The sequence below is a fragment of the Protopterus annectens genome, chromosome 14.part0, assembly GCF_019279795.1.
Source record: "Protopterus annectens isolate FY-2018-M chromosome 14.part0, PAN1.0, whole genome shotgun sequence".
Lineage (NCBI taxonomy): Eukaryota > Metazoa > Chordata > Ceratodontiformes > Protopteridae > Protopterus > Protopterus annectens.
In genome coordinates, this window is record NC_056748.1 from 331,758,211 (window position 1) to 331,786,164 (window position 27,954).

Genomic DNA, 27,954 nt, shown 5'->3' on the forward strand with positions numbered 1-27,954 from the left:
CTCCTTTTGTGTTTCGGTCCATGTTCTGGGGCCGAAACGTGTGGTATGAGTTGTAGCCCGGTAGTGCTGGGGTGCTCTCTGGAGCCTTGAACCAGGTTTCAGTTACTGCACAGATGTCATCTTTCTCCATACTGAGAAGTGCTTCGAGCACGTGCATTTTGAGATTTAAACTCCTGGTGTTGAGTAGCATAACCCTCAGTTTTTTAATTGTGCTGTTTGTGGAGGTGGGTTTGACTTTTGAGCCTTTCCTAAAAAAGGCACTATGGGAGCAGCAAGAGCCATGGCCAGTATTCAAAAGCCTAGGGGTGACAGGTGCAAGCCGTCTCTTGCAAAGCAACGTGGCTTGTCGAGCATGTCATCTCAGGCTGACAGACACTGGTGAGCTGGCTTTTTTTGAGTACATGTGCAAGTTTGATTTCACAGTCATTCACACATCGTATGAATTTCAGTGCCTGGGTGACATTATCAGTTTGAGTTGTGTATTGGATATCTTTCTGAGCTTTGTCATAGATGATGTTTCCATAGAGATCTAAATGTAGTAAAGTTCTCAGAGTCAGCAATATTCCTTTTGGAGAGTGATTGTGGGGATGAAAGGAGGGCGGAGGACGGTGATTTGGATAGCTAATTACGACTGGAAGCTGAAGGTGAATAGTGAGCCCTGTATTTGTTTTTTGACTGAACATTCTGACTTGGCAGATTCCATTTTCACTGCTGGCCTTGGGAGAAAAGGGGGGGGTGGGCGGGGCGCATGACAGTTTGTAATATTGTCTTCCCTATTAATTAACTTAGATGGGTTTTGTGGCAGTTAATATTATTTTTCTGTGGAAATGTGGTTCAGTAGTACTGTACCTGTACATCATGATAGAAATATTACTGTGTTTTTATATTTATGCTTTGAAATCTTTATACAATGTGAACTCAGCTGTACAAGTAAGTGTGCTTGTGTTTGTGTGTGTGTGTGTGTGTGTGTGTGTGTGTGTGTGTGTGTGTGTGTGTGTGTGTGAACGAACGTGTATGTGTGTGTATCTATGTATACATAAAATAAATAAATAAATATATATATATATATATATATATATATATATATATATATATATATATATATATATATATATATATATATATATGTATGTACATATATATATATAGAGAGAGAGAGCGAAAGAGAGAATGCGAGTGAGTGCATGTGTGGGAGATCGAGTGAGTGCAGATGCTTCAGTTGACATCTGTTTAGTCATCCACATTAGGTCAACTAAACAGAAGGTCAACAGGTGTTTGTGACTACACAGTTTCCATTTCCCTGATTTTCTGCAATTTCGGATTTAGTATATATAATTAACAGTTGGTGGGGAGGGCACAGCCACCCCCCTATCATGGAGTGCAAGGGAGACTTTCCCCACTGCAAAAACAACTTTTTTAAGGGTTTGCATGTGCTGAGGTTGTTTCTTGGCCCATGCATAATATTACATCGACATTCACATTTCTGACGTATTATGGTTTCTGTTTTGGACATCGATTGAATCCAAATGTTGATGCAACCTTATATAATCATAGATGTACACACATATGTCTTTATCTATATATCTATACATACATCTTTCTTTCTGTTTATATGTGTGTGTGTATGTGTATATATATATAACAGAAGGATTAAGTGGGCAGGACAAGATTTACGGAAAGAACGTGTACTGTATATAAGACAAGGAATTTTCCATTTTTGCCTCTTCCAAGGATGGCAACCCTACTTGCTGTGTGTCATTAGCAGTTTGTCATGAAAAAATTTATTTGAGAAAAGCTTCAATGAAAATATCATTTGTAACTAGTGGCATCCATTATAAAATTAACTATGAAATCATCTTTTTTTTGTGTTGAGCAGTGACCCTGATTAATGTAAGAAATCCAGTTGCTCTTAATGGTGAAAGTTTAGTTTGTACTCATTACTCTGTCTTATTGTCGGTAGGGCCGGTCACTGTTTCTAAGGTGAAAGTATGAAGATGGGTCAAAAAAGATTAAAGACATTAAAGTATGGTTATAAAAAAATGAAATGCTGTCATTCTGCAACATCTCAAAAGAAAGAAACTGCACCAAATAGCATTATGACAGTTACCAGTAAGTCCATTTATTTAGTCTATTACATTGTGATTCTAAGGTCAGGTTAAAAAAATAATGTGTAACCCAAAGAATAATTAGTCTATATATACAATAGTATACGCATAAACATGATTTTCTGAAGTTATGATTGTTCTGTGTCTGAGATTCAGTTGTTCTTGGCTGTCAGTATTAACTCTTGGCAGTTGCCTTTCATGCCATTACAAGAACATAGTTGCACTTGTAGCTGTCATGAAGTATCCTGGCTTTCGTCTCCCATTGCATGCATGTCTAGCAGTGCTGCAGCTTACGCATGCTGCTGTTATTCTTATGCTTCCCACAGCTCATCGGTTGCCAACATCTCCTGTCCTCATTTACTGTTTCTACTTGACCCACCTTAACCTCCCTCTGGCTCAACCCGAGCCACATCTAGTTCAGATGAGAACACTGAGGATGCAGGTGCAGTGATATGCTACTGCTGGTTGAGTGTACCCTAAGCCCTGACCCCCTTGCGGCAACCTTGCAAGCTCCACTACAGTTGCTATTGGAAGCTACATGCATGTGTGCTTCCTTACATGCGTAGTTTCCCAAGTAAGCATCTCACCACTTATGTGGCATGGAGCTGACCAGGCTCATACACTGTTTACTGCATTAAACCTAGGCTGCCTCCTTTCCCTCAGGGTGGGGCAAAGTGACATCAGATGCTCACTCCCATTTGCCCCCCCCTGCAGCTCCTCCTGTGCCCCATCCACTAATCAAGCAAGGGTCATCTGGGATACACTAAAGGCTTTATCCCTCTGTGTCACATGGCCACTCTTTTTTGTTGTTTTCTTGCACTGAGACATGAAAACATTGTTAATAGGACAGTTTGTCAGGTAAATGGTTATGTGCGCTCATTTCAGACATAAATTACAGATAAAATGGCAGCTTATTCTTAAAGGAAATTAATATCGGACAGAATTTTACATCAAGCCGAATACCTTTTGCTTTAGATCATAACATAACAAATCAGTACAAGCCATTGCTTTAACTTTTAACAGAACACAAAGTACAGTGTCTTCAGCTTGACTCCCGGTCAGTATGCATGACTACACCTTCAAGTCCTACCAGTTACTGTATTTTGGTTTGAAGACATGGAGGAAAAAAAAAAAAAGATGTATGCATTTCCATGCATGTCGAATACCACTCATTGAACTAATTCACTGCAGTATTTTTGAGGATTGACAGTGAAAATGCTGTTTGGCTTTATTTCCTTCAATAGATGCTGCATGGTAATCTTCTATTTTATTTATACAGGCTGACTCTGGGTAAACCTCTTGGAGAAGGTTGCTTTGGGCAAGTCGTTATGGCAGAAGCTGTGGGAATTGACAAAGACAAACCCAAAGAAGCGGTTGCTGTGGCTGTGAAGATGTTAAAAGGTAAATGGGCCCACTCAGCCTGAATTTGAAATTTCTTCTACAACCTGAATGTTGACATATTTTAGATGTCAGAAGTTGTACAGCTGACAAAGATGTTTTAACTTTTGTCTGTTTCAAGGTTCTGTCTGGTAGTTGTATTTGTGTGTGTTTATACTGTATATGTACACACACACACACACACACACACACACACACACACACACACACACACACGTGTGTGCATGTGTGCACCTGCACATATATGTGCATATGTACAGTGGATATAAAAAGTGTGCACATCCCTGTTAAAATGCAAGGATGTTCTTCGTTCCCCATTGCTGCAGTCCTTACTATTGGGTGTAGTCCGCTGTCCAGTCGGCCCGAATACCAGAGTATAAGGCTGACGTCGGTCAGGGCGCATTAGACTGACGTCAGTACGTCAGGGTACTAATGCGCATGACCGACGTCATATCCTCAGTCTTTTTTGCCGCATGGTCCGATGCAGAAGCAGTTTTGCGAGTGCAGGTTGGCGTTCTGAAATATTTCCGAAACCGGAGTTTCAGACCGAAGCAGAGTTGGCTAAGTACCCCGTTGGGGAACATTTTGGTTTTTTCTTGCCTCAGTATTTAACCGGATGTCAGAAAAAGTGAATAACTGTATTTCTTGTGGGAAACAGATACCTCATAGGGATTACCATACCTTGTGTATACCTTGTTTAGGGCCTGAGCACGACGTTGTTGGTTGCCGCTCTTGTGCTAGGTTTAACAAACGCACTATTAAGAGGAGGTTAGACTGTGCCAGGTTAGTGTTTGGGAAGCGTTGCAATTATAAAATGCCGCCGGATGCTCCGACGCCGCTTCGCCCAAGAAGCGCAAGGACAAAACAGCGAAGCCTAGGGTTGATGAACTGGCAGTCCCGGACGCCGGTTCTTTAGAAGGCTCAGTGGAGCCAGAGGTTTTGCCAGGAGTTTCCATGGAGTCTCAGGCAGAAACTTTACTGTTACAGGATGTGCCTTCTCAGGAGGTAGGCCAGGCTGAGGGGGCTTCTCAGGTAACTGTTCTTCCCTCTCTTCCCAAGGTAGTTAGAGCCTCTCCTTCTGTTGCCAAAACTTCTTTGAGAGGTAGGCCAAGTTCAGCTTCAGTGGGGGCTTCTCCTAGCATTTCGGCTTCTGTACCTAAGAAACATATGCTTAAAATGGCAGAAGATTTGATTACTATGATTAGAGGTTCTATGCCCCCTCCTGATAAGAGGCCCAGGGTGGAACCGGAGTTTGATAGTTTTGAACAGTGTTCAGAGGCTTCTGAGGCTTCTGTGGAAGATTTGCAGGAGTATCCTCCTTATTCTGATTCTGATGTGGATGATTCCCCTCCTTCAGCTTCTCCTCCTGAGGATTTCTCATTTTCAGAGACTCTGCATTCCATGAGGGAGCACTTTAAATGGGAAGGCCAGGATTACTCTGATTCCAGGAAAAGGCTTAGGGAATTCTTGTTTTTACCCCAGCATAGGCCCTTAGCTATACCTCCTGTGTTGAATGTGGTGGAAGATGTTTTTGCAGAGGCTTCCCTGAACCCTGACTCTTTGCCTCCTGCTCCTGTTAAACCCGATAGGTACTATAGGGTGCCTGAAGCTCATAAGTATTTGTTTAAGAGTCCTAGGGCGGACCCAGAAACTGTTTCTCAGGGGCCTAAAGGTGTTAAGGCCTCTGTGGTTAAGAATCCTGTTCCCACTGATAAAGAGGCAAGGGCTTTGGATAGGTGGGGAAAGAAAGTGTATACTTCCTCCACTCTAGCCATGAGAGCGTTGAATTGTCAGTTTCACATGCTAAAATATCAAAATTATCTCCTTTCACAATTGAAATCTAAGGTGGATGCTTTGGCGGAAGGTATTGAGTGTAAAGAGTTGCTGGATTTGGTTCATGTGTCTGAACAAGTGGGTAAGCATTCTTTGCAATGTGGTTTTGATGCTGTACAGGCCTCCTCGAGGGTGGCGGCCACTAGTTCTGTTCTTCGCAGGCATGCCTGGTTGAGGGATCAGAATTTAGCTGAGCATGTTAAGACAAGGATTTTGAATGCTCCTTTACAGTCTGATGTGTTGTTTGGTTCACCTGTGGAAGCAGTTTTAAAGAAAATGGAGGACAAAGCTAAGTCTATGCAAACTGTTCAAGATTTTTTGCAGGTGCAGCCACCGAAGTTTAGTAGAAATTGGCCTGCTAAGGGGTGGACATATCCTGCTTATGATTCCCAGTCTAGGGGTAGGTCTAGACGTGGTAGGGGCAGAGCTCAAGGTTCTTTTAGGCCTAGAACAGGGAGTTCACCTGCTCAGACTTCTGGTGAGGGCAGGGGTCAGTCCTTTCGTAAACAGACCCAATGACCTGCCTTTTCAGCTGCCAGTAGATTCTCGTCTGGCAGCTCCTTTGGGGGGAAGACTGTCTCTTTTCAAAGAAAATTGGGATTTAATTACTCAAGACAGATGGGTGTTGGATATCATTCACCACGGTTACAGATTTTATTTCCATACCATGCCCCCTTTCAAAGGCATGCCAGACGTTCCTCCTCCACAAAGAAAAGAGGCTCACAAGCAAGTTTCTCAGTTACTCCAGATGGGGGCCATTCAGCCAGTCCCTGTATCAGAAAGGGGCCTAGGATTTTATTCTCGCCTGTTCCTTGTACCAAAGAAGGGGAACATGTGGAGACCAATTTTGGATTTATCTCTCCTCAACACTTATCTGGACATTCCCAAGTTCAAGATGTTGACGTTACAACAGCTTTTACCTCTGCTGGGCAAAGATCACTGGATGGTAACTTTAGATCTCAAGGAAGCTTACCTTCATGTGCCTATAAGGCTAAGTTGCAGGAAGTATCTGCGGTTTCGAGCTGGAAATTCTCATTATCAGTTCTCTGCATTGCCCTTTGGCTTATCTACTGCCCAGAGTATTCACAAAGGTTCTGGCTCCAGTGATAGCTTACTTCAGGCTACAAGGAATTCAAATCTATCCTTACTTGGACGACTGCCTGATTCTGGCTCAAGAAAAGGAAGACCTTCTACAGCATCTGGAATATGTTATAGCAGTGCTAAGATGCCTAGGGTATTCTGTGAGCGAAATAAAGTCCAGTCTAGTACCCTCTCAAGACATGTGCTTTCTGGGTGTGAGACTGAATACAGCAGCCCAGATGGCCTTTTTAACCCCGGACAAACAAAAGAGTCTATCACTTTACTTCCATCAACTATCTCATCAGTCCGTGCTGACTGCAAGGACAGTCCTTCAAGCATTAGGGTTCATGGCATCTTGTATTCTGGTGCTTCCCAATGCCAAACTGCATATGAGGAAGCTACAATGGTATCTCAAAAATGTATGGACTCAGCACTGCCAGGATTTGGACACTGTCATTCAAATAATACCTTGCCTTCAAAAAGAATTTTTGTGGTGGGCACAGGAATGTCACCTAAACAAGGGACTCTCTGTGACCCGGCCAGAGGCGAGTCAGATTTTAACGACAGATGCCTCGGACATTGCTTGGGGAGCTCATCTAAATGGAAAGTGGATACAAGACAAGTGGCCTGCCAGACTACAGCATCTACATATCAACATGAAGGAGATGTTAGCAGTCCAGTTTGCATTAATGGCTTTCAAGGAGTTACTTCTTCCAGGGCAGGTGTTGATTCTAACAGACAACACAACTGTCATGTGGTACATCAACAAGCAAGGGGGAACACATTCTTATCCTTTATGCAGGCAAGTGATGATTTTATGGGAGACTGCGCTAAGCTTGCAACTAACTCTTCAGGCAAGGTTTCTGCCAGGAGCACAGAACTCCTTAGCAGATGTGTTAAGCAGACAAATCATGGATCCCCACGAGTGGAAACTGGATCTTCATGTATTTCAGAAATTGACAGTGTCATGGGGAACTCCAGACATAGATCTGTTCGCTTCTCCACTAAACCACCAGCTGCCAAAGTATTGCACAAAGGGGTTTCATCACACAGCTTGGAAAGTGGATGCTCTGTCTTTCAGTTGGAAAAACCTTCATGTGTATGCCTTTCCACCTCTGCCTCTTCTTCCAACGGTACTATTAAAGGTCAGACAAGACAGGCCAAGGATGATTTTGATAGCTCCAGATTGGCCTCGGCAACACTGGTACCCACTACTACGGAGTCTGGTAAAGAAGCCTCCATGGCCTTTACCTCTGATTCCTCATCTGTTATCTCAGAAGGACGGTCATCTGCTCAATGTCAAGCTTCACTCTCTTCATCTAACAGCCTGGCATATTCTGTGTTGAAACACAGCAGGTCTCAACTTCCTCAACAAGTTTTAAATGTGATTATGGAAGCTAGAAGACCTAGTACGAGGAAAGTGTATGCAGAAAAATGGAAGAGATTTTTATTTTGGAGTGCAGCAAAGAATTTGGAGATTTCTGAGCCTAATTTGAGTGTGGCTCTTCAATATCTTACTGAGTTATTGGACAAAGGTTTGTCCTTCTCTTCCATTAAGATTCATGCTGCAGCAATTTCAGCTCACTATGATTGTGACCCACCATTGTTTTCGCATCCTTTGTTCAAGCAGTTTCTTAGTGGGGCAAAGAATATAAGACCCCCACGTAGAGCTCCTACTCCTGCTTGGGATCTCAATTTTGTGTTGGAAAAACTTACTCTACAACCTTTTGAGCCTGCGGCTACTGCCGAATTGAAATACTTGTCATGGAAGACTGCTTTTCTGTTGGCTATTACTTCTGCAAGAAGGGTGTCTGAGTTGCAGGCCCTTATGGCAGTAGAGCCCTTTTTGATTTTTCATAAGGATAGGGTATCATTACGTACTAATCCTTCCTTTATGCCTAAGGTGGTTTCTAGTGTGGCTTTAAACCAAACTATTCATTTGCCTACTTTTTATGCAGACCCCCAAAATAAAGGGGAAAAGATTTTGCACACTTTAGATGTACACAGGCAATTGCGTTATTATTTAAGCAGGACTAAGGATTTTAGGCAGTCTCAGCAGTTGTTTGTTTCTTTTGCTTTGAGTTCGCAGGGCAAGCCTGTGTCAAAACAAACTATTTCTAGGTGGATTGGCTTTTGCATTGCATTTTGTTATTCCCATCATGGCAAGGAGATTCCAGCTGGGATTAGGCCTCACTCCACTAGGGCTACTGCCACTTCAACAGCATTTCTAAGGGGGGTGGCAACTAAGGATATTTTGGAAGCAGCTACTTGGAGTTCAGTGCATACTTTCTCTAAGCATTATCACCTTCCTATCTACTCTAAGTCTAGGGCTGGTTTTGCCACAGCTGTTTTGCAAGGCATGTTGTCAGCTCCTGCTTCTTTATGATTTGCCAGCCTCCCTTACCTCTGCTTTGGGATTCTACCCAATAGTAAGGACTGCAGCAATGGGGAACGAAGAACATAGTACAGTTTTGTACCTACCATAAATGTAGATGTTCGAGGATCCCCATTGCTGCAGTCCAATTTACCCTCCCTCCTTCCCCTCTGTGTTTAGGGGTGGTTGTGTAGGTGAGGTTACATGCTGATATTTTTGTATATATTCTTGTATATCTTGTACATATTTTTGGTGCAGGTATTTTGGGCCTTGTCTTTTTAGGGTCTTCTGACATCTGGGGCAAGAAAAGACTGAGGATATGACGTCGGTCATGCGCATTAGTACCCTGACGTACTGACGTCAGTCTAATGCGCCCTGACCGACGTCAGCCTTATACTCTGGTATTCGGGCCGACTGGACAGCGGACTACACCCAATAGTAAGGACTGCAGCAATGGGGATCCTCGAACATCTACATTTATGGTAGGTACAAAACTGTACTTTTTTGTGATATAAAAAAATGAGACCGTAATAAATAATTTCAAAACTTTTCCCACCTTTAATGTGACTTATAACCTGTACAATTCCATTGAAAAACAAACAAATCTGTTAGGGGAATAAATATAAAAAAAGTACAATAAGCTGGTTGCATAAGTGTGCACACCCTTAAACTAATACTTTGTTGAAGCACCTTTTGATTTAATTTCAGAATTCACTCTTCTTGGGTACACACCCTGCCATCAATTGAAGAGACTCTGATTAACCTCAAGTAAAGTTCAGCTGTCCTAGTAGGATTTTCCTGACATTTACTCAGTAGCCTGCTACAGCAAAAGCCATGGTTCGCAGACAGCTTACAAAGCATCAAAGGAATCTCATTGCTGAAAGGTATTAATCAGGAGAAGGGTACAAAAAAATTTCCACAGAATTGGATATACCATGGAACACAGTGAAGACAGTCATCAAAAAGTAGAGAAAATATGGGACAACAGGGATGTTGCAAAGAACTGGACATCCCTCCAAAATTGATGAAAATACAAGACAAAAACTGGTCAGGGAGGCTGCCAAGAGACCTACAGCAACACTAAAGGACCTGCAGGAATATCTGGCAAATACTGGTTATGTACTACATGTGACAACAATCTCCCATATTCTCCATATGTCTGGGCTATGGGGTAGGGTTGCAAGACAGAAGCATTTTCTTACACAGAAAAACATCTAGGCCCGGCTAAAATTTGCAAAACAATACATCGTCTCCCAAAAGCATGTGGGAAAATGTATTAAGCCTGATGAGACCAAGGTTGAACTTTTTGGCCACAATTTTAAAAGGTATGTTTGGTGTAAAAACAACACTTCGCATCACTAAAAGAACACCATCCCCACTGTGAGGCATGGTGGTGGCAGTATCATGCCTTGGGGTTACTTTTCTTCAGTTGGAACTGGGACTTTAGTCAAGGTGGAGAGAATTATGAACAGTTACAAATACCACTCACGTTTGGCCCAAAACCTTTAGGCATCTGCTAGAAAGATGAAGATGAAGAGGAATTTCACCCACTTGAAAGATGAAGAGGAATTTCACCTTTCAGCACGACAATGGCCCCAAACATACATCCAAATCAACAAAAGAATGGCTTCAACAGAAGAAATTAAAGTTTTGGAATGGCCCTGCCAGAGCCCAGACCTAAATCCAATAGAAAATCTGTGGGGTAACCTGAAGAGGACTGCACAAGAGACGTCCTTGCAGTCTGACAGATTTGGTGCACTTTTGCAAGGAAGAGTGGGCAAATATTGCCAAGTCAAGAAGTGCCATGCTGATAGACTTCTACCGAAGAAGACTGAATGCTGTAATTAAATCAAAAGGTGCTTCAACAAAGTATTAGTTTAAGGGTATGCACACTTATGCAACCAACTTATTGCATGTTTTTTTATATTTTTTCCCCAAACAGATTTGTTTGTTCTTCAGTTGAATTGTACAGGTTATAGATCACATTAAAGGTGGAAAAGGTTTTGAAATGATTTATTGTAGTCTTATTTTTTATATCACAAAAACCTGGCATTTTAACAGGGGTGTGTACACTTTTTATATCCACTGTACATGCAGTTTGTGAGTTCCAAGAAAGGAACTTTCCTCAGAAGTTAACACCATTAACTTGCATTCATCATCAGCAAATTCCATCAATGTATGATAAAAATACATGCCTCTTTTTGTAAGAGACAACACCCCATATCCCCTCAAATTTGAGACTGCATTAGAATTGGGGGCATTTCCTCAGCCCTGTTGTCTACCAACCTTCAACTAACACACACACACACACACACACACACACACACACACTGACACTGTCTCAGACACAGACACGCACATTTTCATCCCCTAATCTCACAGTGCTGTATATGTGCATGGGTGTGCTTACACACACATACACACCTACACACACACACACACACACACACACACACACACACACACACACACACACACACACACACACAAACACACACACACACACCTTTCTTTCCTTATCTCTCAAACACATACGCACACCCAGATACTGCTCTCTAGGATTCCGATACACACAAGCTTCACTTACCTATGAAACACACACGTGCTGTTAATGAAACATCCCCATTTCAAACATGCATGCATTCCTGTCATCCAGTCTTACACATGTCTATACACATTCACCAAGCAAGAACTCATCCATACAGACTTGCAGATGTTCTTCGTGTTTCACTGTTGCAGTCATTACATTTGGGTAATCTGCTGGCAGGTTGCCCTCAGTCGGCCTGAATTCCAAAGTCTTGGGTCCTACATCAGTTGCTGTTTCCTCTTCCATGACGTCAGGTCATTAGGGGTATATAACAAGCAGCCGATGCCATTTTCTTTAGTCTTTCTTGCTGCGCAGTGCCCGAAGCAGAAGCAGTTCGCCAGTGCCGGTCGGCCGACTCCTGAAATTTTCGAATTCGAGTTTCAGAACCGAAGTCTTCACTAAAGCTAAGTACCCCATTGGGGAAACTTTTTTCTTGCTCCATATCAATGTCAGAAAAAGTTAATAATTGCATTACTTGTGGGAAGCAAATACCTCATAAGGATTTCCATTTATACTGTATTCCTTGCCTAGGTCCTGATCATAACGTGCCTAGCTGTCGGTTTTGTGCTAGATTTAACAAATGCACTATTAAGCGTCGGTATATCTTTGCCTCAAAATATTTTGGAAACAGATTTAACTATCCTGAAATGTCGTTGGATAGTAATCAGACTACTGGAGTACACAAAAAACGCAAAGGAAAGGACAGAGACAGACCGTCGAGGTCCAAAACTGATGACGAAGCTTCTCCTAAGCCAGTTGCTGGTTCACTGGTAATCAGTGAGGTGCTTTCGCAGCCTCTGATACCCGCTACTTTCGAGTCGCAGGCCCCTACTGAGACCCATGTGGAGTCCGGCATGCCGCGAGATTCTCAAAGTATTGTACCCGTGGATGTCTCTCCCTCGGATGGGTCCGGAGCTGCTGAGCAGGCACTGGCTTCTGAGGGTGTATTCAGGCCACAACATTTTTTATATAAAACCAATGTCAGCTTCAAAATCAAAGACAAAAGGAACTTCTAAAGCTAAAAATCCGACACATGAGCCATGTGCACAGGCCTCTATGCCCAAAAAACAGATGATCATAATGGCTGAAGACCTAATTACCTTGATCAGGGGTTCCCAACCCCCTCCTGATAAGAGGCCTAGGCAAGACCCAGATTATGAATCTTCAGATTAGGTTTCTATTTCTTCTGATCAGGAATTATCTATACCACCCTATGAGGATTCTGATGCAGAGGAATCTATCCCATCTGCATCTCCTCCTGAAGATTATTCCTTTCGAGAAACTTTGCATACTTTGAGGGAGCATTTTCACTGGGAGAGTCAAGATTTCTCAGAATCAAAAAAGAGGCTCAGGGATTTCCTTCTTCTCCCTTAGCATAGGCCTTTAGCCATACCTCCTGTTTTAGACATTGTGGGTGATGTGTTTTCGGAGTCAAGCTTGACTCCAGACTCTTTACCTCCGGCTCCTAGCAAGCTAGATAGATATTACAGGGTTCCTGATTCACACAAATTTTTATTTAGAAACCCTGCTGCTGACCCTGAAACTATTTCACAGGGTCCAAAAGGTGTTAAGGCCTCAACAGCAAAAAATCCTACCCCCTCTGACAGAGATTCAAAGGCACTGGATAGATGGGGAAAGAAGGTTTATACATCTGCAACCTTGGTAATTAGGCCTTAAACTGCCAGTTTCATATGCTCAAGTATCAACTACATGTTATGGGATTACTGAAACAAAATTATGTTGATTTCTGAATATGCAGAAAATAAAGAATTGCAGGAATTATTGCATGCAGCAGAACAAGTTGGAAAGCATACTTTGCAATGTGGTTTTGATTCCATAGAGGCTTCCTGCAGGGCTGCAGTTACTGGATCTGTGATTAGGAGGCATGCCTGGCTAAAAGAGCAAAATTTGCCTTATCATGTTAAAGCTAAATTGCTGGATGCACCATTACAGCATGATACTCTGTTTGGTATTAAGGCAGAAGAGGTTTTAAGAAAATGGAAGACAAAGCTAAGTCTATGCAAACTGTAAAAGACTTCTTACAAGTGCAGCCACCAAGATTCAGTAGACACTGGCCTACAAAAAATTGGTCCTTTCCTGTGTCCGACAGAGCTCAATGGGGCAAATCCAGGTGCCCTAAAGGTTCTAGATACCAGTCACAGGATGCTTACAGGTCAAAGCAATGGGGTGCTTGTACCTCCAAATCTGGAGGAAATAAAGCGCAACCCTACAGTAAACAGTCTCAGTGACTTCCCTCTGCCATCACCAAGCACTTATCTTTTGGTAGCACTTTATGCTCAAAATTGGCAGTTAATAACACAGGACAAGTGGGTGTTAAACATTGTATCTCAGGGATACAGATTCCACTTCCACACTCTGCCAATTGCAAACGGTTGGCCAGATCTGCCAAAAAATCAATGGGCAGAAGCACAGAAACAGGTTACGTCCCTCATGTATATGGGGCCATTCAGCCAGTACCAGAACAGGAAAAAGAACAAGGGTTTTATTCAAGACTGTTCTTGGTACCCAGAAAAGACAAGGCCTAGCGTCCAATACTGGATTTATCAATTTTGAACACATACCTGGACATTCCAAAATTCAAAATGCTGACTTTGCAACAGCTTCTGCCCATGCTGGGCAAAAACGCTTGGCTGGTGACATTAGACCTAAAAGAGGCATACCTGCATATCCTAATAAGGGAATCATGTAGAAGATACCTCCGTTTCAAGGCTGGCTTTATGTATTACCAATTCTCTGCACTGCCCTTTGGCTTATCTATTGCGCCCAGGGTCTTTACAAAGTGCCTGGCACCAGTAATTGCATTTTGCAAAGTATACAAATATATCCTTACTTGGACGACTGTCTCATTCAAGAAGAGAACAAGGACATTCTTCTTCAGCATCTGGCATTTGTGAAAAGACTTTTAACATGCCTAGGGTACACAATAAATGAAAATAAATCACAACTAGTACCTTCTCAAAAGATAACATTCGTGGGTGCAAGCTTGAATACAACTGACCAGATGGCTTTCCTCACGCCAGACAAACAAAGGCAACTGACTACTTACTTCAAACTGATGGCAGCAAAAACCCAGATGTCCTTCAAGAATGCAACTGCAGTCCAGACATATGGGTTGTCCTGCCTCAGGCAGCCCTTCGGTCGGCCGGATTCCAAAGTCTGGGTCCGGCGTTGGCTGATGTCGCCTCCTCCCCGACGTCAGAGCGGCTGGGGTATAAAAGCATCAGCCGACGCCATCTTCTTCAGTCTTTCTTGCCACGCGGTGCCCGAAGCAGAAGCAGTTCGCAAGTGCCGGTCAGCCAGCTCCTGTGTTTTCAGATACCGAAATCATCAAAAAGCTAAGTACCCGCTAGAACCTTTTCTTGCCTCAGCCGATGTCAGACAAAACTGAAAAAGTTAATAATTGTTTGTCTTGTGGTAAACAAATACCTCATAAGGACTTCCATTCTTACTGCCTTCCCTGCCTCGGCCCAGACCACGACGTCTCGGCCTGTGCTGTCTGTGCTTGCTTCAATAAGCGCACACTTAGGCGCCGGGCAGAATTTCCTGAAGACTTTTTTGGGGAAAGTTTCTCCTATATCATGCCGTCGGAGCTTCCGACAGCACACATTTCCAAAAAACGGAAGGACCGGGACCGACCTTCACGGCCCGCGACTTTCACAGACACCACGCCTAAGCCTACCGCGAGTGCATTGGTCTCTTTGGAGACGGTAATTCAACCGCTCCAGGCCGACAACACCGCTTTACCGCACACTTCGGTCCCGGAGGCTTCCCTGGTACCGGTTTTTGTTTTTCTTCCTGAAACCGAAGCCCAAGATTTGCCTGACACCATACCGGTGGACAAAGTTACTCCAGCATGTGGGGCAGCTAGGCCTCCTGTCCATCAAGGCCTACACACATGCTAAGGCTGCCAGCCAGCTAAGTCTCACCCTCCTAAATCTTTTTCTCAGACTCCCACTTCGGATAAACAGATCATGTCTTTAGCTGCAGATCTAATTTCTTTAATCAGGGGCTCGCAGGCTCATCCAGACAGAGGTTCTCAGCCGCCTTCAGACAAAAGGCCTAGGGTTGAGCAGACAGATACCCTTTCTTCAGATGAAGCCTCTGGTGAGTCAGGCCTTTCAGATTCCCAGGAAGAACCCTTCCCGGCCTACGAGGATTCTGATGCAGATGAATCCATTCCCTCTGCCTCTCCTCCTGAGGATATTTCTTTTGGGGAAGTTCTACACTCCATGAGAGAGCATTTTCAGTGGCAGGGCCAGGACTTCTCGGACTCCAGGAAAAGGCTTCGGACCTTCCTTAAGTTACCCCAGCACAGGCCTTTAGCTATTCCCCCAGTGTTAGATGTATTGGATGATGTGTACTCAGACTCCAGTACTTCTCCTGATTCTCTCCCTCCTGCTTCTGTCAAGCCTGACAGATATTATAGGGTTCCTGAAACTCATAAGCATCTCTTTAAGGCCCACTCAGTTGACCTAGAAACTATTTCTCAGGGGCCCAAAGGAGCGGCCACTTCCAAGACCAAGAATCCTTTGCCCGCAGACAGGGAAGCTAGGTCCCTGGAGAGGCGGGGTAAGAAAGTTTATACCTCTACCACCCTTGCCATGAGGGCTGTTAACTGTCTTTTACATATGTTTCAGTATCAGGATTTTCTGATGGATGATTTGCAGAAAAAGTTAGCCTCTCCTGAGCTTTTAGATAGAAAGGCTTTGCAGGATTTGGTTCATAATACTCAGCAGGTTAGCAATCATTTTCTTCAATTACAGGACTGTTCATCCAAACCTGCAAACATTACAGCTGATAGCTTGGAGGGTTACATGACTTCTCCCCATCTCTCCAAAAAAGTTCAAGAGATCCTACTGGAAGCACGCAGGCCTTCTACCAGAAAAACTTATTTAGCCAAATGGAAGAGGTTCAACATCTGGAATGCCAACAAGGGTCAGGATGCATCAGTAATGAACATCCCTCAGATTCTAGAATACTTGGCAGAAATGTTTCACAATGGCCTTTCATATTCTTCCATAAAAATACACGTTCAGCAATTTCAGCAAAATACAACTGTGATCCACCTGTGTTTTCACATCCTTTGCTAAGACAGTTTCTAAGGGGGATAAAGAATATCAAACCTCCAAGAAAACCACCAGTGCCTGCATGGGACCTCAATTTCGTCTTGGAAAAAGTAACTCTTCCTCCTTTTGAGCCAGCAGCATCTTCGGATTTGCAATTTCTCTCCTGGAAAACAGTTTTCCTGTTGGCAATTACTTCAGCAAGAAGAGTCTCGGAGATGCAGGCCCTCATGGCAGTACCTCCATTTCTCATTTTTCATCAGGACAGAGTCTCTTTAAGAACCAATCCTTCATTCATGCCAAAAGTGATATCCAGGGTTTCTCTAAACCAAGCAATTCACCTGCCTACTTTCTTTCCCAATCCTCAAAATAAAGGAGAAAAACTTCTGCACACTTTGGACATGCACAGACAACTGCGCTACTACTTGGATAGAACAAAGGCCAACAGAAAGTCTGACCAACTATTTGTAGCTTACGAGCTTACGCTCCTGGAGTACAAGGGAAGGCAATTTCCAAACAAACAATTTCAAAATGGATTGGAAACTGCATCAGATTCTGCTACTCTTTCCATGGAAAAGGTGTGCCAGCCAATATCAGGCCACACTCCACCAGAGCTACAGCCACCTCCACAGCCTTTTTAAGAGGAGTGGCTACAAAGGACATTCTAGAAGCTGCTACATGGAGCTCCGTGCATACATTTTCCAAGCACTACAACCTGCCTTTATATTCCAGATCCCGAGCAGGCTTTGCTTCTGCAGTCCTGCAGGGCATTTTAGCTACACCATCATTTTCTTAGATCCTACCACCCCCAGCTTGGCTATGGTATTCAACCCATATGTCAGGACTGCAGTTGCATTCTTAAAGGACATAGTATAGTTTTGTACCTACCATAAATGTAGATGTCCGATAGATATGCAACTGCAGTCAGGTTTTCCCTCCCTCCTACCCCTCTGTAATTATCTTTTTGGGTCCACTCCCCCCCTTTTTCATATTAGCTGGGGATAGTATTTATGGTGTATCTGTTTATTACTGTTGTGCATGTCTGGAATTTTATCCATTCTCTAAATTTAGCCTTCCTTGGAGGGCACCTGGCATCTGGGGCAAGAAACACTGAAGAAGATGGCGTCGGTTGATGCTTTTATACCCCAGCCGCTCTGACGCCGGGAGGCGACTTATCAGCCGACGGACCCAGACTTTGGAATCCGGCCGACCGAAGGGCTGCCTGAGGCAGGACAACCCATATGTCAGGACTGCAGTTGCATATCTATCGGACATCTACATTTATGGTAGGTACAAAACTGTACTTTATCTGCAAGACAAACTCTGAAGGCTTTGGGGTTCATGGCATCTTGCATTCTACTGATTCCATATGCAAGACTGTATATGAGGAAACTACAGTGGTACCTAAAACGTTTATGGAGTCAACATTGTCACAGTCTGGAAACAATGATTCCTCTCATTCCCTGCCTACAACAGGAGTTTCTATGGTGGGCAAACTCATGTCACCAAAACATGGGATGGGATTTCACTCTACCCCCTGTCAGCCAAACCTTAACAACAGATGCATCAGATTATGCATGGAGGGCCCACCTGGTGGGAAGATGCATTCAGAGCATATGGACCCCAAAACAAATGCATCTGCATATCAAGCAAAAAGAGGTTAGCTGTTCAAAATGCCCTGACAACCTTCAAGGACTTACTTCATCCAGGACAACTACTGATAAAGACAGACAACACCACGGTTATGTGGTATATAAACAAGCAGGGCGGCACGCACTCATACCCCCTTTGCAGACTAGCCATGGCACTGTGGGACACAGCCTTGACTTACTAAGTACATCTTCAAGCTCAATTCCTGCCAGGAAAGCAAAATACTCTGGCAGGCAGACGATTTAAGCAGAAACCTTATGGACCCTCACGAGTGGAAACTAGATCCACAAGTCTTCAGCATGATAAAGAAATGGGGGAGTCCGGACATAGACCTATTTGCCTCTCCTTGGAATTATCAACTGGAAAAATTCTGCACAAGGACTTATCACAGACAAGCATGGAAAGTGGACGCCCTATCCTTCAGTTGGAAAAACCTATCAGTTTACACCTTTCCTCCTCTGCCTTTTCTTCCCAAGGTCCTACTAAAAGTTAGACAAGCGAAACCAAAGATGATACTAATTGCCCTGGATTGGCCCCACCAATACTGGTACTCAATCCTAAGGAACATGTCTCAATTCCCAGCTTGGTACTTGCCTCAAATGCCTCACTTACTGTCCCAGCAAAACAATCAGATCCTGCACAATCAGCTCCAAACACTGAACCTGACAGCATGGCTGATCATGTACTTATTCAAACAACACCTCTCAGTAAAGCTGTGATGGATGTCATTGTGGAAGCCAGAAGGCCTAGTACTAGAAAATCTTATGCTGATAAATGGAAGAGATTCTGTGCTTGGAACCAAGCACAAGGAACTGACACAGCAGAGCCAAATATTCCTCAGATTTTACAATACTTGACTGAGATGCTCGACAAAGGCCTATCCTTTTCATCAATAAAAATCCATGCCTCTGTCATCTCAGCTCATTACAACACAGAGCCACCAATCTTTTCTCATCCTTTACTAAAGCAGTACTTAGAGGGGCCAAAAATGTAAGGCCTTCCAGAAGATCACCATTGCCTGCATGGGACCTCAATTATGTGTTGGAATAGCTCACCCTGCTTCCATTTGAACCAGCTGCTACTGCCGATCTAAAGTTCTTATCATGGAAAACAGCTTTGCTCCTGGCAATTACTTCAGCAAGAAGGGTCTCGGAGCTACAGGCCCTCATGGCTGTGGAGCCTTTTATCATATTTTACCCAGACAGGGTGTCCCTTAGGACCAATCCTTCAGTTATGCCTAAGGTGGTTTCCAGTGTGGCTCTTAACCAAACTATTCATCTGCCAACTTTTTATCCAAATCCGCAGAACAAGGGGGAGCGGATTCTACATTCCTTGGACGTACACAGACAACTAAGATTCTACTTGAGCAGGACTAAAGCTCTAAGAAAAACTTAGCAGTTACTAGTGACATTTGCTGCAGGATCAGAGGGAAAGGCTATTTCAAAACAGACTATTTCAAAGTGGATAAGCCACTGCATTTGTTTCTGCTACTTACACCATGGCAAACCGGTGCCCAAGGGCATCAGGTCTCATTCCACCAGGGCTGCAGCTACATCAGCAGCTTTTCTCAGAGGAGTACCAACCAAAGACATTCTAGAGGCTGCTACTTGGAGTTCTGTTCACACTTTTACAAAGCATTATCATTTGCCTCTCTACTCTACGTCCAGTGCAGGCTTTGCCACTGCAGTTCTGCAGGGCCTTATAGCTGCCCCTAATGCAGTTTAGCTCCAGCCTCCCATCCATAGCTTTGGGATTCAACCCAAATGTAATGACTGCAACAGTGAAACATGAAGGGCATAGTACAGTTGTATACGCTTACCATAAATGTAGATGTTCGAGTGTATTCACTGTTGCAGTCCAGGTTACCCGCCCGCCATCCCCGATTTATTCTGGAGTTCCTCTTTCCTTCACTGTCTTCTACAACCTTTGTGGTGTATTTGCTTGTAGATGAAGGTAAAGTTTGTATTGTTGCATGTATATATAGTTTATATATATTTTTTTGCTACCAATTTGGGGGGCACCTGACATCTGGGGCAAGAAAAACTAAAGAAAATGGTGTTGGCTGCTTGTTTTATAACCCTGACAACCTGATGTCATGGAAGAGGAGACAGCAACTGACACAGGACCCAAAACTTTGGAATTCAGGCTGACTGAGGGCAACCTGCCAGCAGATTACCCAAATGTAATGACTGCAACAGTGAATACACTCTAACATCTACATGTATGGTAAGTGTACACGACCGTACTCTATCAGTCTTGCATTCATCCACACAGACTTTCGTTTGACATGGAAATCATTGAAATAGCTTGATTCCCGCTTTGACAAGTCTTCTTTCAATCTGTAACCTATACACGTAGACTGGTGCAGTGTTATGACTAAAGTCATAGCTTCAGATAAATGTTTAGAAAGTTTAGAAAGTACAAAGTATATTATTCCTTTCCATAGTGCTGAATCATTAGATTGAAAGAGACTGATGAAAGTTGCCAAGAAGGTTTGGCTATATAAAATACAAATGGAGAAAATCTGAAGTTATAAAAATTCCATATGTGATTGAGTTTCATTTCAGGTGCTGGAAACGTTTGTTAAGTTATGACACTGATTACAGTAACTTGCCTATATTCTTTAAGTCAGTACTAAAATTTAGTTATTCTCTTGAAAGCTATCATCACAGTCCTTAGTTATCCTGTAATATTCTTCCTTAGAGACTTTTTTGCTTGTGGTGGTTTCCTTAACCTTTTCATTTCTCCTTGTATAATTCTTTGCCATTTCTGGAAAAGTATGCAGTTTCAATGCAAAATGTTGTACAACAAAGCATTCCAGATGTTTTTTTTTCTAATCCAAGACCCTTCTGGATTGATGTATGTAACCTGCTGAATATATCTCACTGTGCTAATAGATTTTTTTTTTTCACCTTGTAGTTAGTGCCTTTGTTAGCAGTTACTTTTATATCCCTTGCACGTGAGTTTGTACTGCCATCTATGCTACTCTTCTACCATGTCTGTCTTGTCTTCATCTCCTAATACCCTTTTCACTTAAGCCTTTTACTTTGACTCCCTGATGCAGGTGTGGCTTCATAGCATGTGGTTGATATTTTTAGTTGTTCCTGTCTAGATCCCAAGTTAGACTTCCCTGATTTTTTATTTTCTTTAATTCTCCCCAGTTATATTGGGTGTTAATGATCTTCTACTACATGATCATAGTTTGTGTACCTGCTTTTTGCCCTGTTAGGCTTTCTCCTTTTCCCACAGTTGTAGCAGGAGCATGACTGCTTGCATCCTAGATTCTATAACCTTGAGCTCACTGTAAATGTAGGCCACTGATCAGCCTTTTCCAGCTTCTGTCCTTACAATAGCTTCGTACCCAACATTTTTTAAACAAAACTATTTTTAACACTCTCTTCAAGAAGCTGTACTACTTTTTGGCTTTCTGACCTTAGGCCAGATGTTCATCGTGTTACCCTGCTGCAGTCATGACACTTGGGTTATCCTGTCGTCAGGCGGTCTCGCAGTCGGCCAGATTTCCAAAGTCTTGGTCCAACGTCGGTTGCTGTTGCCTCATCCCTGACGTCAAGTGCGCCAGGGGTACATATATTGCAACCGACGCCATTTTCTTCAGTCTTTCTTGCCGCGCGGTGCTCGAAGCAGAAGCAGTTCGTAAGTGCCGGTCGGCCGACTCCTGAGATTTTCAAATTCGAATTTCAGACCGAAGTCTTCAATAAAGCTAAGTACCCCATTGGGGAAACTTTTCTTGCCTCAGACCGATGTCAGAAAAAGTTAACAATTGTATTTCTTGTGGGAAGCAAATACCTCATAAGGATTTTCATTCTTATTGCATGCCTTGCCTAGGCCCTGATCACGACGTCATCTGTTGCCGTTTTTGTGCTAGATTTAATAAACATACTATTAAAAGACGATTTGATTTCACACGACACTTTTTTGGTAGAAAATTTAACTATAACATGCCGTCGGAGGTTCCGACTACCGGCGTGCACAAAAAGCAAAGGGACAAGGACCGACAGCCCAGACCTAAGCCCGATTCGGAGGCCTTGGTTGATCCGGTCTCTGGTTCTCCGGTTATCAGTGAGGCTCCGATGCAGCCTCTGACTACCGCAGTTCTGGAACCCGAGACCGCTACAGATATTTTGACGGAATGTGCTAGGCCGATGCAGCCTTTTACTTCAGGCCCTTCCGACGATTTACCTTCCAAGGATGTCGGTACTTCTGAAACGCCATCGGTTTCTGAAGGCGTTTTCAAACCGATGACTCTTACAGTCAAAACGTTTTCCAAGTCGAAGACTCTTACAGTCAAAACGTTTTCCAAGTCGAAGACTCCTTCTAAATCGAAAAAGGCTTCACTTCAGTCTCCTGTTCAAGGCCCTATGCCTAAGAAACAGATGCTCAAAATGGCTGAAGATTTGATTTCTCTTATCAGGGGTTCACAGCCTCCTCCTGACAAAAGGCCTAGAAAAGGGGAAGATTCTGCTTCCTCTAAACAACTGTCTATTTCTTCGGATTCCTCTGAGGACCAAGACTATTCCTTCTCTCCTTATGAAGATTCTGATGCTGAGGACTCTATTCCCTCAGCTTCCCCTCCAAAAGATTACTCTTTTGGGGAAACTTTACACACTATGAGGGAACATTTTCACTGGGAAGGTCAGGATTACTCTGATTCCAAGAAAAGGCTCAGAGAGTTTATTTTACTCCCCCAACACAGACCTCTAGCCATCCCTCCTGTTTTGGACATTGTGGATGATGTCTACTTAGAATCCAGTTTCAACCCTGACTCTCTACCTCCTGCCCCGGCCAAGCCTGACAGATACTACAGAGTAACTGATTTCCACAAATTCCTTTACAAAAGCCCAGTAGCTGACCCAGAGACTATCTCCCAGGGTCCCAAGGGGGCTAAGGCTTCCATGGCTAAAAATCCAGTACCTTCTGAAAGGGATTCAAGAACACTAGACAGATGGGGGAAAAAGGTTTACACCTCAGCCACTTTAGCTATGAGAGCACTAAACTGTTAATTTCATATGCTTAAGTATCAGCAATTTCTGATCTCTCAGTTAAAACAAAAGATAGCCACCCTACCTCAACAATCTGAAATGAAAGAAGTACAGGATTTGTTGCACGCCACTGAGCAGGTAGGCAAACATACCTTACAATGTGGGTTTGATTCTTTAGAGGCCTCCTGCAGAGCAGCTGTCACTGGATCAGTTATAAGTAGGCATGCCTGGTTAAAGGAACAAAGTCTGCCTGATCATGTTAAAGCAAAACTACTAGATGCTCCCTTACAGCAGGATGTTCTTTTTGGTGTTAAAGCAGAAGAAGTTTTAAAGAAAATGGAAGATAAGGCGAAATCAATGCAGACAGTCAAAGATTTCCTACAAGTACAACCCCCTCGCTTCAGCAGAAACTGGCCAACAAAAAATTGGTCCTTTCCAGCCACTGACAGGCTTCAGAGGGGTAAGTACAGGCACCCAAGGGGCAGAGAGGACAACCACAAGCTCAGTATAAGCCTCGCCAATGGGGCACTCCAACCCAGAAGGGAGTAGAAGATAGGTCTCAACCCATCAGAAGGCAAACTCAATGACTTGCACCTCAGCTGGCCAAACAAAGCTCTTTTGTCATCCCCCTTGGGGGGAAAACTAGCACTATTTGCAGACAACTGGCACATGGTCACAAAGGACAAATGGGCTCTAGACATAATTTTATGAGGATACAGATTCCACTTTCACACCTTGCCAATAAAAAGAGGAATGCCAAACCTGCCACAAAATCAAAGGGCAGAGGCTCAAAAACAAATTACAGCTCTCATGGCCATGAGAGCCATTCAAAGGGTACCAACTCAAGAGCAAGGCCAAGGATTTTACTCAAGACTCTTCCTAGTACCCAGAAAAGAAAATGCTTGGAGACCAATTCTGGACCTTTCAATTCTAAACACTTACTTATAAGTTCCCAAATTCAAGATGCTAACACTACAGCAGCTACTTCCCATGTTGGGCAAGGAAGCATGGCTGGTAACGTTGGACCTCAAGGAGGCATACCTGCATGTCCCTATCAGACAAAGTTGCAGAAGATACCTCTATTTCATTGCAGGTTCAACCCATTATCAATTCTCTGCACTGCCCTTTGGCTTATCTACTGCACCCAGAGTGTTCACAAAATGCCTGGCACCAGTAATTGCATACTGCAGACAAAGAGGAATTCAAATATATCCATATCTGGACAACTGCCTCATCCAAGCAGAAAGAAAAGACATTCTCTTACAACATCTGGCTTTTGTGAAGCATCTACTAAATTGTCTGGGGTACACAGTAAACGAAAAGAAGTCAAAACTAGTACCCTCACAAAAAAATGACATTCCTGGGTGCCGGCTTAGACACAACAGCCCAGAAGGCTTATCTTACACCAGACAAGCAATTACAACTGACTCAATATTTCAAGACAATGGCAACAAAAACCCAATTAACTGCAAGAAAAATTCTGCAGGCTTTGGGCTTCATGGCATCTTGCATTCTGATAATACCATTTGCAAAACTGCATATGAGGAAATTACAGTGGTACCTAAAAAGCGTATGGTCTCAACACAGCCACAGCCCGGACACAGTGATATCTCTCATTCCCTGCCTTCAACAGGAATTTCTATGGTGGGCACAGGCATGTCACCTCTACAAGGGTCAGCCTTTCACCTTGCCCCCACCCAGGCAAACTATCACAACAGATGCTTCACACTATGCCTGGGGGGCACACATGGCAGGGCAATGCATTCAAGGCCTATGGACTGCAGAAGAAAGAAAACTGCACATAAACCAAAAAGATATGCTAGCTGTACAGAAAGCTCTGACAGTCTTCAAGGATCTACTACAGCCAGGACAACTTGCAATAAAGACGGACAACACCACAGTAATGTGGTACATAAACAAACAAGGGGGCACACATTCCTACCCTCTTTGCAGGCAAGCAATAATCTTATGGAACACAGCTCTGGCCTACCAAGTCCAGTTACAAGCTCAATTCCTGCCAGGACAGAAAAACACATTGGCAGACGACCTAAGCAGAAACATCAAAGATCCCCACGAGTGGAAGCTAGACCCACAAATATTTACAATGATAGCTCAAAGATGGGGTCTACCAAATATAGACCTGTTTGCCCGTCCCCAAAACTACCAGCTGACAAAATTTTGTACAAGGACATTCAACCATCAAGCTTGGAAAGTGGACGCTCTCTCCTTCAGTTGGAAAAACCTGACAGCATATGCCTTTCCTCCATTACCTCTTCTCACAAAGGTTCTTTTGAAGGTCAAAAAGGAGAAACCTCGACTAATTCTCATAGCCCCAGACTGGCCACACCAGCACTGGTACCCGCTGTTGAAGAATATGGCTCACAGCCCACCATGGATATTGCCTCAAATACCTCATTTGCTCATGCAGCAAGACAAGCAGATTCTACACAGCCAGATCAAAACCTTAAACCTGGCTGCATGGCAAATCAATTAAGCATCCCACCAGCCCCTCTTTCACAAGCAGTATTGGATGTTATTCTAGAGGCCAGGAGGCCAAGCACCAGGAAGGCTTACTCGGACAAATGGAAGAGGTTTTGTGCTTGGAACCAAGCTAAAGGCCAAGACACAGCTCAGCCTCATATGCCTCACATTCTGCAGTATTTAGCTGAGATGTTGCATAAAGGACTTTCCTTCTCCTCCATTAAAATCCATGCTTCAGCTATTTCAGCTCACTATGACACGAATCCACCTTTATTTTCAAATCCTCTTCTAAGGCAGTTCCTCAGAGGGGCAAAAAACATTAGACCTCCTAGAAGATCCCCTACACCAACATGGGACCTCAACTTTGTTCTGGAAAAACTAACGCTACCTCCCTTTGAACCAGCTTTTTCTGCAGACCTTCAGTTCCTATCCTGGAAGACTGCCCTGCTCCTGGCAATAACTTCTGCTAGGAGAGTCTCAGAATTACAGGCACTTATGGCAGTGGAACCTTTCCTCACTTTTCATCAAGATAGAGTTTCTCTATGAACTAATCCTTCCTTCATGTCTAAGGTGGTTTCCAGTGTAGCTTTAAATCAAACCATCCACCTACCCACTTTCTTCCCCAATCCACAGAACAAAGGTGAGAGACTCCTGCATTCCTTGGACATTCACAGGCAGCTTCGTTACTACTTGGATAAAACTAAGACTTTCAGAAAAACTGACCAGCTCTTTGTTTCCTATGCTACAGCTTCTCAAGGGAGGGCCATATCCAAGCAAACCATTTCTCAATGGATAGGCCATTGCATAGGATTCTGCTATACCCATCATGGGAAACCAGTTCCTCCTACCATTAGATCCCACTCTACCAGGGCAACAGCTACCTCTACAGCCTTTCTCAGGGGGGGTTCCTACCAAGGAAATTTTAGAAGCTGCAACTTGGAGTTCTGTACACACCTTCACCAAACACTATCACTTACCTCTTTATTCTAAGTCCAGGGCAGGCTTCGCAACTGCAGTTCTGCAGGGCTTCATTGCCTCCACTAACCCTCTATGATGCCTCCACCCTACCTTAGCTTTGGGACTCAACCCAAGTGTGATGACTGCAGCAGGGTAACACGATGAACATAGTACAGTTTTGTACCTACCATAAATGTAGATGTTCGAGTGTTCACCCTGCTGCAGTCCAGGTTACCCTCCCTCCAACCCCTCTGATCTATTGGCTAAATCTTTGCCATGCCTTTCTGATGTATTTGCTTATAGCTGAAGGGATTTTGTGTTTGTACAGTGTTCACACCTTTTGGTACTAATTTGGATCACCTTTTTGGGGCACCTGACATCTGGGGCAAGAAAAACTGAAGAAAATGACGTCGGTTGCAATATATGTACCCCTGGCGCACTGACGTCAGGGATGAGGCGACAGCAACCGACGTCGGACCAAGACTTTGGAAATCCGGCCGATTGCGGGACCGCCTGACAACAGGATAACCCAAGTGTGATGACTGCAGCAGGGTGAACACTCGAACATCTGCATTTATGGGTAGGTATAAAACTGTACTTTTCCTTTCCTGGCTTGTCTTGTAAACATTTAAAAAGAAAACAGTTTTTCGGACTCAGAATTGTGCTCTGTCTCTTTCTTTTAGACATTGAAGGGGCATTCCAAACTGACTACTTCCTTTCTTCTGTACAAGAACTTCCAGATAGATTCTTTTCTAAAAATTCTGAGTGCTCATTTTCGATAGAAATGGGAGCACTGTTGAAGTGATCCCTTATTTTCACTGTGTGCATGCCTTGTTTCTCTCTTATCTTTCAGTTCTGCATTGTATTTAGCATCTCTGAACCAAAGCACAACTTGCCTGCTTCTGGAAGAATCTGCGGAGTACTTGTACATGACAGTAGGAAGGCTACAGATAAAAGTATATAAATTCCACAAACCAAATGTGGTCTTTGTGTTTGTTCTACAGATTGGTTAATCCAATTATTGGATTTATTTTTCTTTCAATTTACTCTTAACTCTATTGTTATTTTTTTTTGTGAACCAGTTAGCTTCCAGTTAGAAACAGTTACTTATTTTCCAAGTGATATATCTTTTACTACCACGGAATAGGCACCCTTAGGGGGATAACACTGCTTGCTCATAAACTTTGGTTCCACATCCGTTAGTGACCTATTTCTACACTGTCCCAGAACGTACTTCATGTTAGTGGAAAGGATATTTGCATTGACTTAGGATATAGTCCTTCTCTATCTAGATAGCTAGACAGTACTAAACTGTTATTGCAGCAATGTACCAGAACTGTCTTCAGATTTGTGGGTGGTTTCAAAGCTTGCTAGGCTAGTGTGCTAATGTATTTCACTTTGCTGC

General features: G+C 43.4%; 1 protein-coding gene across 9 annotated transcripts in view; it reads left to right on the forward strand.

The window, feature by feature from the left end:
- The window catches only part of FGFR2 (fibroblast growth factor receptor 2), a 490,361-nt gene that overhangs the window by 331,368 nt on the left and 131,039 nt on the right, over nt 1–27,954 (forward strand). For all 9 annotated transcript variants that reach the window (XM_044056062.1, XM_044056068.1, XM_044056067.1 and 6 more), the window contains one exon: nt 3,385–3,506. In XM_044056062.1, the coding sequence (XP_043911997.1) occupies nt 3,385–3,506 (122 nt within the window). The remainder of the gene's footprint in view (nt 1–3,384; nt 3,507–27,954) is intronic.